The 12,473-nt window shown below is 36.9% G+C and overlaps 1 protein-coding gene across 1 annotated transcript in view; it reads left to right on the top strand.

Moving 5' to 3' along the window:
- PTPRD (protein tyrosine phosphatase receptor type D) overlaps positions 1–12,267 on the top strand; it is a 325,556-nt gene extending 313,289 nt beyond the window's left edge. Inside the window, exons 31-37 of the mRNA XM_044920761.1 lie at positions 1,408–1,693; positions 2,118–2,296; positions 2,885–3,011; positions 4,214–4,339; positions 7,306–7,460; positions 10,647–10,782; positions 12,192–12,267. Of these exons, the coding sequence (XP_044776696.1) occupies positions 1,408–1,693; positions 2,118–2,296; positions 2,885–3,011; positions 4,214–4,339; positions 7,306–7,460; positions 10,647–10,782; positions 12,192–12,260 (1,078 nt within the window). The 3' untranslated portion in view covers positions 12,261–12,267. The remainder of the gene's footprint in view (positions 1–1,407; positions 1,694–2,117; positions 2,297–2,884; positions 3,012–4,213; positions 4,340–7,305; positions 7,461–10,646; positions 10,783–12,191) is intronic.
- Positions 12,268–12,473: the final 206 nt, after the last annotated feature.

Raw genomic sequence — 12,473 nt, 5'->3', positions numbered from 1 at the left:
TTCTTCTTCTTCTTCTTCTTCTTCTTCTTCTTCTTCTTCTTCTTCTTGTCTTTTAGTATAAATAGTTAAGTAAACTTTTACCTCATTGATAGATGCTGAGCTCTTTAAAGGTATGATGTAAGTCATCTTTAATGTTGTACCCCCTATATTACTTAACAAAGTGCTGTTCATTGAATGAAGAGAAGGATATGTCAATGGACAGATGGATAAATAAATGAACACATAGATACACAAATGACAGGAAACAGTGGCATGTAGCTAATGAAGGAGACTGTCTGTTGCTTAGTTTCTGTGGTGGTGATGGATACCTATTCCTGTTGATTACATGTTTCCCAGCCAGGTAAATATCAATAATCAGGAGGAGAAAAATATTTTGGATTCAACCATATTTGACACATAAACAGACTCACTCTTAAGAGTTTGATAAGAGACAAACAAGGCTTACCTAGAGATTTAAGAGCACAGATGTGTTATTTTGTTAGTATTCTTTTCTACACTTGAGGAAATTCCAATGTTTCAACCACGTGACTGTAATCCAGTTCAGTAAATTAGATTGTCTCCTTGGAACAGCGGATCTTGTCTTTGGGTTTTGCTCACTCTCTCACCTTCTCTTGTTTGAATCAGTTTCCACCAACTGGAAAATGACCCGTAAGTCCCAAAGTAATGGAGCTTAAAAAAAAAGCTCAGAGCTTCTTCAATAACAAAGATTAAGGCTTTTATTTTTCCACACAGAATACTTGAATTTCACCTAGAATTTCAAAATATATTCAACTTTGGAGGAGAAGGGAGTAAAAACAAAAAACCCACCTACTCTCTAGTGATTATTTTTTTGTAGGAAATTATTTTCATTGAACATATCCTGTACCTTTTTTAGTGTGAAACATTTTAATATTTTAATTATCTATTTCTCACTAAGTTGATATTAAAACTTCCTTGCTGGGTTTTAGAATATGAAATGTTTCAGACTGAGTGATTTTCTCGTTTTTATTTCACAAATTGAACTGAAATAGATGGAGAAGTTTTACAAAAAGATATAGCCTAATTAGATCTTAAACAATTTTTTAAAATATCTTCTAATATAAACAACCTAAATGTTTGTGTTTTTTTATAACAGTTTCAAAATAATGTCTACTTTCTGTTACATGATCAATGACCACAGTAATTATGGATTTAATGTTTTTACATTTTGAAACCAAATTAATTTTACTTGGTATTTGATTCCTTATCCTCTGGTTGTAGTGACTTGATAATACTTTTTTATTTTAGAGTGCTCCGAAATAATCCCAATAGCTAGTTGAAAAGAATTAATGGGTTTAAAACCTACTTAGTAAGAGTTAAAATAAATTTTTATGTTTTGGTTTCCTGATAGATTTATTTGGACTTTTCTTTTCTCTGTTTTTCTTATAGTGCGGGAGTTGGCCGGACTGGTTGTTTCATCGTAATAGATGCCATGTTAGAAAGAATAAAGCATGAAAAAACTGTAGATATTTATGGCCATGTAACTTTAATGAGAGCCCAGAGGAATTACATGGTTCAAACAGAAGACCAATACATCTTTATCCATGATGCACTGTTAGAAGCAGTGACTTGTGGAAATACCGAAGTGCCAGCTAGAAACTTGTATGCCTATATTCAGAAGCTGACACAAATAGAAACAGGAGAGAATGTCACAGGAATGGAGCTCGAATTTAAGGTACAATATGGGATGTGATGTGGTAATTCAGGAGCAAGTCATTCTGGGATTGTCTTTGAGTAGCGGCTTCACTTTCTTAACCTTTCAAATTCTGAAGTTACAAGATTCACTTGACCTTCTCAGGTGTCTAACTATAAAACACTTTCCTCCTCTTTCCCTTTTCTGTTCTTTGCTTCCTAACAATACCTCAAGCTCTTTTGTACCCTAATTTAAATTGAGAGATCATACTCTCAAAACATATTTAAAAATTCAGTATGCTATATGGAATCATTAGGTAGAAGTGAAAAGCAGTGCAATTTGAAGAGTCCTTTGCTTTAAAGTAAACACAAGCTTTATATCTAAAGAGGAAATCTTGAGTACATTGCATCTAACTGTAGGCTAAAATTATCTTTGTCAGATTTTTTTCTTTTCTTCTATTTACCAGCGTCTAGCCAGCTCTAAAGCTCACACCTCAAGATTCATCAGTGCCAATCTTCCATGTAATAAATTCAAAAATCGCCTTGTTAATATTATGCCATATGAATCCACAAGGGTCTGCCTGCAACCTATCCGAGGAGTAGAAGGATCTGATTACATCAATGCCAGTTTTATTGATGGATACAGGTATATACTCTTGCTCCCCTGACAGTCCAAAGCCTTGATATTTACATGTGCCCTAGTTTCACAGCCAGAATGAATTTCATCTCAATTCAAAGCATCTTCTTTCTGCATAGGTCAGCATTCAGTCCCTTGGTATTTGTTTTTTATTATTTTTGGTAGGAGTAAGAAGAAGCAGTCACGGAATCTTTAATCTGTCCTTCTGCACTCTTCCTCAGAAGCCATTTGGTTGTGGAAGGAGTTAATGAAGAAGCTGTTTTACACCATATTTCATAAATTTAATAGATTGTGTAAGAATCCTATCTACAAAATGAAGAGACACCACTGTTTAAGTGATTTGTATGATACATGAAACTGAGTTATTGGTGTTGCACTAAAATTTAAATAATGATAAAGACATACATCATAATATTAACAAAACAATTTCTTTTGCAAAGCCCCCAAATGTATTAAATATTCTCATTTGATTACACAGTCTTAATGGACACTTACTGCAATTGCCCTGATGATATGTTTTCAGTTTTCATTAGTGGGTTTGATGTTTACATATCAAATGTGAACTTTAACATGCTACTTTTATTCTCTGTAATTCAGACAACAGAAAGCCTACATCGCTACCCAGGGGCCCTTGGCAGAGACCACTGAAGACTTCTGGCGAATGCTCTGGGAACACAATTCCACCATTGTCGTGATGCTCACCAAGCTGCGTGAGATGGGCAGAGTGAGTGTCTTTTCATAAGATATTCACTCCATGAAGAAATGACGATTTCATTTTAATAACCCAAGGGCCAGCATCATTTCTTGGAGATGTGGAGTTCTCCAGACACATTCTGGGCCATTCATTACTCTTGTGTTGGTTTTTAGCTTGCAAAGCCACATCAAGTTCTTTAATTTGTGTGCTTTGAAGAAAGATCTAGTATTTTGTTTCCATTGCAGCATGATCATAGGAGCAAAGAAGTAGATGTTCCTGTTTGACTTAGGTCCCGGCTCTCGGCATAGTCTTTTTTCCTTTCATGCTGGACAAGCTGGAGTTTCATGAGCAAATGTGCCATCATTTCTCTGTGTGAAGAAACTTGACTTTCTTTTATCTGTGAGGCAAATTCTTACTTGCCCACCCTCCACCCCATGTTGAATAGGGTGTTAGAAAGTTACAGTTTTTCCAAGGATATATATAATCTGGTCATCTTAGATCTACTTTTTGAAAATGATTTTTCTGAAAAATACATAAAATAGTATTAGAGATACTTAAGAACCTACCACTTAGATTTGATAGATGTAAGCATTTTGCTATGTTTGCTTAAGATATTTTCTTTCTCTCTTCCTTGTATAAATGTAGAGATGGAGAGCAAAAAATGCCAAACTAGGAAAGTGACTTGACTATTCTGACTATTCATAGTTGAATCTCTGCAAGATTTAGCCAAATCATTAAAACTGCTTAGGCTCCAGTTTCCTCAGCTAACAAGGGAGACTGGACCAGATCAATATAGAATTTTCTTTCTGCATTCACACTTGATGGCTCTATTCATTCCATAACACAGTGATCCATAACACACCACCATGCATTGGTGGTGCAATGCATGACTGACAGGGCCAGCATTACATCTAAGGACTGATGTTATTATTTGGAGAACTTGTAGTATGAAGACACGCTTTCAAAATATTCAATTCAATTGATGTGTATTGATAAGCTACTGTATGCCAGTAGTGTGTTTGATATCATGAGCAAATATTAAACCATTTGATTTTCCTATTCTCAAGGAACTTATGGTTTCAAAAAGAAAATGGGTCACATGCAATTGGAATGGCCTTGAATTTTGAAATTCTATTAATGAGAGAAAGAAATTAAATATATAGATTGATAGATGATAGATAAAATTTAATTTGTACATTGTATAGTTTGCCATTAATCTTCTCTCCTTTTAGGAGAAATGTCACCAATACTGGCCAGCAGAACGATCTGCAAGATACCAGTACTTTGTTGTAGATCCCATGGCTGAGTACAACATGCCACAATATATCCTAAGAGAATTCAAGGTCACAGATGCTAGGGTAAGATGACCAATCTTATGTTCTTAAACATTAGCTGAAAAGCAGTCTAAAATGCATCTCTGGGAGAAACATTTGCCGAGTGACCATATTCCCAAAGTGAAAAGAAATAACTGATCTTGGAGGACTGTTTTGTTTTTTAAAATAAGAGTAACTTTTCCTCTGTCTGGCAAGTGTACTCACAAACCCAGGGTTGGCTTCCATTCAAACATAACATCTGGCAGCCCAACTTTGGGGATATACTTGGTAAGTGTGTGTCCTGGAAAGCATTTACTGATTGGTTGGCTGTGCTTACATTCATTTTCTCAGCTCATTCTCTTTGGAGCTTTTTGACTTCTTCATTACTTGAGGCTGTAAATATGTTGTTGTTTTGCAAAGCCCTTTAGGTCATGTGGGCTTGGAGGTTAATTTGGTATGATTTTAAAACTGCAGAGCAAATGGCATTCTTTAGAAGACTCTGACAAGCTTTGCACATTCTAATTTGATTCCTGGCATGGTTTATTCCTCGGTGTGCTAATGTGTCTGTCCATGAGAGCTGTGCACCCATGACCCTTGTTGGCTAATTTTCATTCCACATTTCTTATCTAGATTGCTGAGTCCAAGGTTCAGTCCTGATGTAAGATGTTCTATGCATAAACTTTAATATCCTTGCCTTTGGCCACTTTCAAACCATGATTACAAACACATCTTAGGAGAGAGTGGGGTCAGTCCAAAGCCCTGCTTTGTTTTTGGAACTGTCACAGTAGGTGGGTTGAATAAAACTCCAGGACAGAGCTATTTACTTGATCCATTGTTTTTTCTGGAAAGGAGCTTTTCCAACCAATACTCATGTTTAGAGATTGTCCGCTAATCCCCAAAGCTGTGCCCTGGCTGTTGACCTAAAATGAAGGAGAAACTGGTTAGCAGGCTGGTTGACCCAGGTGACGGACCTGTTAATCCCAGAAAGTCTGAAATCTTAACTACTCTGAAGGTGACCGTACTCAAAGTAGCAGTTAAGTCTATCGGGCTCATTTTTGAGTTGCCCAAGTAAGCATGCCTTGGTGAACATCCCATTGTTTAAAAAAAAAAAAAAAGTGCCCTTTCAGAATTTGAAGATAGATATGTGAGTGAAAAACCTTAAGTACATTCCAAGCAAACTCACCAACGATTTCTGATGATAAAGACTCGGGGCCAGTCTCTGCAAATAGCAGAGACACCTTCTTTACTACTCCTCGCTTGCCCAAATTAAATCTGATCGCAAAAAGCAGAAGAAATATTGAAGAACTTGTTCACATTCTTTTTATTAAAAAAGGCTCCCTGTGATTTTAGAATTTTCTTAGCTGCCATAGCATTTGCTCTTTGTGTTCCTAGTGTGTTTCTAATCTTAACTTTCCAGTTTAGAAAGCAAGTTGGCACTTGGAATGCAGTTTTGTTAAACAGGTAACCTTTAAATGGAGTCAGCTGGTCTCTCCTCCAAATAGTGAGGGTTTGTGCACATGACCTCTTCTTGCTGCTAAAAGCAACTGTGGTCAGAAGTGAAATCCTTGGGATATTTAGAGGAGGACAAATCTGCATTACCTAGCCTTTGGCTTCCTTCCTGTGCTTTCCAAGCCTTTTCCAGAAGCAGAGGGAAGTAAATCATGCTTCCGTGGTAACCATCCATAAGTTAGTAATGGGGTCAAGCAGTTATTTTCATATTCCTGAGTGTTCTCACAAAGTTAATGTGATCTCCCTGCTTTATCAAAAGATGACAGTCAGGAATATGCCCTGTTCCTGTGGAAATAAGACTAGTTGAGCTAAGCCATCCCTTCCTCTCAATATGACTGAATGAAAAAGATTGTGTCTCTGTCTACTTGACCAGAATCTTGGGAACATACACACCCATATCCTAAAGGCCTTTAAAGGGGAAAGAGCTGTTACAAAAATGGAAAGGAGGAACAAGTTGAAACCTTAACTAGGAGCAGGGCCTCTTCAAATAAGATCAGTCTCTCTAAGCTTGGAATTTGGATTTTTTCCCTCTCAGTGGATTCAGAAAAGAAAGTTGGTGGGTGGGCATAATTGTTACTCCTATTTCTGTAAACAGAGGGTCCCCTCTGCTTTTGTTGTGCTTCTGAGAACACTGTTCTAGAAGGAATCAGAAGCACATTAGTAGCTCCTTCTCAAACCATTTATACTTCATGAGTCAGAGCAGTTTTGCCTAATCACTTTAGAAAAGACTCCTCTTCTATCCAGGTTGTTTTCTTTCCACTGTTTGGTCTGTCGGTTAAGCCCCCCGATCAGTGCCTTAATTCCTGTGGTCAGCCAGAAGAGTCCTTTTCAGAATAGAGTGTTTATTTGCTAATAATCTCTTTCCTCTCCTTGAGGGACACCTCACTTCCCACTCAACAGCATAGTTGCATAGCACATGCTGTGTAGGCTGCCATGGCTAGAAATTGTATGCCTCTGAGACATGTGGGGCATCCTGGTTAACAAGCTACCCAGTTTGTGTCAGATCCTTTCAGCGTCACTATTTGTCACTTGACAGTGCTAGAAATAAGCAAGCACGGCAGATGTGAAGTTATCATGACAATAGCAAAATCTCTGGTCTGGATGACATGCCTGGTTGCTCCTTTCAATATTAAGTTATTGGCTTCTGAAATTCTTGAAATAGAGTATATATGTTCCACTTTGGTTTTGAAGGCAAATTTTGGGTCTCGGAAGCATTTACTAATATGGGAACTAGATGATTCTTTACAAGAACCCAGGTTTTTACTTGGGCATTCCAGAATAAATTTGCAATTTAAATATATGTGGCTGTAGACAGTGTTAATAACAGACAAGACATACATGTAACTGAGTTTCTAGTTAACCATGTTTTTAATTTCTTCTTACCCCCCACCTTTTTCCTCTCTGGAAAAAAAAAAAATCATTCTTGCTGCTGTGGTCTGTGCACTGGCTGAATCCTCCTGGCATCCTTCTTTGTGGCTGGGTATGTGGCTTTCTCTCTAAAGGACGGTCAGTCCCGAACAGTGAGGCAGTTCCAGTTCACCGACTGGCCAGAGCAAGGAGTGCCAAAGTCTGGAGAAGGATTTATTGACTTCATTGGCCAAGTCCATAAAACAAAAGAGCAGTTTGGCCAAGATGGGCCCATTTCAGTCCATTGCAGGTGAGCGAAGAATCAAGAATGATGAGTTTCCATTTGTGATTAATGTCCTAATAACTTTGAAAATGTGCATTGTTGTCTATTCATTGTCAGTACAGGCTTATTGGAGTGAATCTGCGTAATTAATATTTTATATTCTCAGAAATATATTGTAAAATCTTAAGCAAGGACTCATTTCTCTTTCTTTCCATAAAATGAAAATACCAGAGGTAAAATTTTTATCCCCAAATTTTACCCCTTGTAACAAAGACAAAACTGTGTTTTTCCTTGCCTAGTTTACCTTTTTTTTTTTAAAGACTTTATTTATTTATTTGAGCGAGAGCAAGAGAGAGAGAGAGAGAAAGCATGAGCGGGGGGGGGAGAGGTGGATGGAGAGGGAGAAGCAGACTCCTCCCTGAGCAGTCTGCCAGATGTGGGACTCGATCTCAGGACCCTGGGATCATGACCTGAGCCGAAGGCAGATGCTTAACCGACTGAGCCACCCAGGCATCCCTCTTGCCTAGTTTACCTTAACAGGAATTGTTGGTACATCTGCTAGTGAAAATTTGTTCAATTAATCATCTCTTACTTGTTTTACTTCCATGGCGTTACAATGATAACTGTCTTTCTGTATCTATCTCCTGTGTTTGTCTTTTTAGGAAAACTATAAATAGTTATCCAGCCTTAATGACAATACTAATTCTTGCCAGTCAGTAAGTGATTAGAATGGTACCTCGGTTAAAATTGCAATTTGCCTGAAAATTGTTGCTATATCAGAAAATGAAGCACCTTCAAGTTAATTATTTTCAATAGTTTCCACAGCATTTTATAATTCAAGTCACTGAAGTTAATAGAAATAGCAAATAAAAGGTTCAGAAAGGACACTCACCATAAATTTAGTGCTTTGGGAAGTTGTTATGCAGAAACCTTCCAGCAAAAGGATTTTTTTATTCCTTTTGTAAATAATTTTATTTACACTAATATATTTTCAGATTCTAGCAATTTTAAGTCTCAGTGTCTAATCTCTTTGTGGTCAAAATCTTGAGAGAGTTTAAAATTTTACTTTGCTTCAAAAAAAAAAAAAGAAAAAGAAAAAAGGAAGGAAAGAAGGGAGGAAAGAAAAAGAAAAAGAGAAAGAAAGATTCCAAACTATGATTCTTAGTGAAAGGGGAGACAAGCTCTCAAAATAGGAGAAATATTCAACTTGGGCTTTAAGATAGCTGAATTCTAGCCTCACTTCTGTCATCATGTAGCTCTATGACAGAATCTTAGAATCTAAGATCCTTTTGAGCGCATGGTGTTCCCCAGGGATGATATATTCTGTGAGTAGCAGACCTTCTTTATTCACATTTGCTTTGTGTTGAGTTTGGTTACTCTAGACAACCAAAGATCATGTAGGGAACAACATATGGACTCAAATATTCGGACAAAGTAGATGATATAGACTGGACTGAAATCACCTGGATATTCCCCTTCACTTTCGATATAATTTGCCCAAATGCTAATTCAAACTTTTCTAGCATAAGCTATAAAAAAAGAATATATTTAATATATACATTTAACTTTAGACATTACCCCATAAGTTTATAAATATGTGTTACTTCCCATTGCTTTTGCTGTCACAGAATGATTTAAATACTCCTTTAGTATATGGATTTTAATTATGTCCTATTATCTCACAGCACACACATATATACACATGACTTCTAGATAGTTTCTCTTATCTGGGAATATCCTTAAAATACTAACTTCATTTATAACTTATTAAACTAGCATTGTAAAGTCAACAAATTCAGAAGTTATAAGGCCAGTGTCTGTTATTTTCTTGAAAACATCTAGTAGAAAGCCAGAAACCCTGTATTTCAATACATTTGAACAATCAAATCAAAGTTAAATATAGACTTGGGAATACCTGGGCCATTCAGAAAAAAGAAAAGAAAAGAAAAAAAATCATAAATCATAGCTTCTCAGGAGTAAGAGAGACTTTCAAGGTTGAAAGGAAACTTCAAGGTCATCTACTCCATTTTAACAGAGAGCCTTCACTGCCCCTGGACATCCTCAGGCACTTTGTAAAGACTGCCCATGGATTTTAAAGCCTCACTTAACATTTCTGTTTGGGCTCTTTAGAAAACCCAATTTGTAAAGGGACACACTATTTATATATGCCTGTCAGCTACATCCCCAAGTAAATGAATCCATCCATTTTCTACAGCCTGTACCCAAGCGTTACACATGCCATTTAATTAGGATCCAAAAATGTAGGGATTTTTCAGATTATTCACTCTTCTCCTCATTAGCTAAACCTCCAGATGCTTTCCTACTTTTTAAGAGCACAAAAGCTATGAATTAATTTTCTCTTCTTGCTGCAGTGAACATTCTGGAATTATCTTAAAACAATAAAGAAAACAAACTCAAAACCTTGCTAATGTGGTAGAAAGAATCCTGGTGTTTTAGCTGCTGAACATCTAAAAGTAGTAGATAAGCTCAGTGAGGCTCATCCATTTTTTTTAAAAGGTTAGAGAACCTTTTGAGAATCTGTTAAAGTTTTCAGTTTCAGGAGAGAGAACAAATGTATATACATTTACACGGTCTGTAAATATAAAATATTCACCGACCCTTCTAATGACTGAATAAGGATCCCATATCAAAAAACCCGTAACAGAATCTGTTTTCTCATATCAAATCTGACTTCTCAATCTGAATAGTCTATACCCTTTCTAAGTGATGAAATATCCTGCATAGATTGTGACCACAAGAAGTAAATAATACACTAGAAAACTTGAAGAGGTCGAGTTTATCTCACCTTATCTGGTATTCCGTATACTTTAAAAATACTAAGAAGGCAAGGTCTACAATTGCAGGATCTACATGAAGAGTATTAACCTATACTTATTTATCCTTCCCTGAATCTATTTATTTTGCAATATTTATGTTTCCTACATCTTTCCAAAATGGAGTAGAATCCCGGTTGAAAAGGCATTCCATTGTATTGGACTTAATCTTAATTACTCCACATTCATGCTCACATTTTACCATGACACATTATCCCAAGAGTAGTCATTTCGTGAACCCAATACCACATTTTCCTGAACATTGCTGTGGAAGAACCTGGTGTAATATGGAAGCGGGTGCATATATGTCTACTTCCAAGCGAATGTGGTCAAGACTCTGAGTGTCACATCCTGTAACGCTGTCTTTGTTATATGGCAGTGCGGGCGTTGGAAGAACTGGAGTCTTCATAACATTAAGCATTGTTTTGGAAAGAATGAGATATGAAGGAGTTGTAGATATCTTCCAGACTGTCAAAATGTTAAGAACACAACGACCAGCCATGGTACAGACAGAGGTGAGAAAAATCTCCATGAATTTATCACGTTTCAAGAGCCAAATAATAGATTTTACTAACCAGAACCTCTTAGAGCCCGGAGACTCTCAACACCAGAGCAAAATACAGGAAAATACTATAGGAAAGCCATCAAATTGTTCAGTATTTTGAAACTCATTTTTTCCCCTCGGTATATGGGAGTGACAATTTCAAAATCTTACAGTTGTTTTGGAAGTTATGCTAGATTACATATTAGGCTGAACCATGATAAATTATCACTATTTGACCACTTTATAAAGCACACTGCCTGGTACATAACAGACTCTCAGCCCATTTTACTTCTCTATTCTCCTATGGTCATTTTAAATATTTGGATCCTGGATAAGCCCTAAAGAAATTAATACCCCATTTTTTACTCCAATAACTGATCATGAAATTCTCATCTTTTGTGATTTAGACAGTCTGGCCTATTGACTGTTCATTTCTAAGGATAATATGAGTGAGTGTTTCTGTTCCTCAAAAGGCCACCAAATATATTCTATATGTATTCCTAAATTCATTGCTCACGATATCTTCCAAACTGTGATTTCAAAAGAGCACAGGTATCTGGCTTGCAATACTCAAAGCGTGATGTCGGCCTAACAAACTTAATGGGTGTTGGGGTGGAAGAGGGAAATTGGACATTTAAAAACTCTTAACACTTAGCCAAGCAGCTTACTGTGACAACATAGGAAATCAAACTCCATTTATTTTGCATTACCATTTTTATTCTAAAAAAAATGCACATTTAAGCAAAATAGAAACTATCTACTTTCAGCCCCATTGGCTACTGAAGATAAGTTTCTTTTATGGCAAAAACTCTATTTCTTTCTCTCTCTCCAACAATGCCCCAACTTATTCCAATATGACAGTGTTCTTCCCTATCTGAAAAAGGACATGTTTCAAGTTATTATATTTTAATGTGGGCCTTTCTATAACAGATAACTAGCAATCACACTGAATTAGGCCAAACGACATGGCTATTTTTTGATATAGACAGCCAGTCTTGGGATACCAAACTGAGACTAAGTTATCACAAATAGAAGACAACAGTGATACATTCCCATGTTCAGTGGTGGTAATTGTTTGGTACTACTTGGAGAACAACTCACACTTGCCTGGAAGATAGTGTTCACTCTAGCTGTTACTACTTTGGAATTAGGAGACGATTTTAGTCAAATCGACTGGTGAAGTTAACAAACAGCCCGCGTGGCTGATCATTCTTTGCTCACTGAAACGGATTGGTCATTGGATTGACTTAATTGGTGAGAGTAGTGATCTTGCCCCCATCCAGATGTAACGTCTGCTTTTGAATATTGATTTTCATCTTTCTATTAAAATGGACTCATGGCCCCTTTTTCCTCTTTCTCCCCATGCTTGGTCTCCTGCAGGACCAGTACCAGTTCTGCTACCGAGCTGCACTGGAGTACCTGGGCAGCTTTGATCACTATGCAACGTAGAAACCCCTAACCCACTTTGGGTTCTTACTGCAGGCCCTTCAGTATCCACGGAGTCTCTTCTGAGCCATACAGGGCACTTGAGAAGTCCTTCTTAACTTCTAGCTAACTACCACTTAGTGGGACTATTACACACAAAACAAAATAAAAACAAACTCTTCTGGGTGGACCAAGAATTCACAGTTTAATAATCTAACCTGAAAAAATAATAAAGAG

The sequence above is a fragment of the Neomonachus schauinslandi genome, chromosome 13, assembly GCF_002201575.2.
Source record: "Neomonachus schauinslandi chromosome 13, ASM220157v2, whole genome shotgun sequence".
In the NCBI taxonomy this organism is placed as follows: Eukaryota; Metazoa; Chordata; class Mammalia; order Carnivora; family Phocidae; genus Neomonachus; species Neomonachus schauinslandi.
The sequence above is the reverse complement of the archived record's forward strand: the minus strand, read 5'-3'. Positions and strand labels throughout refer to the sequence as shown.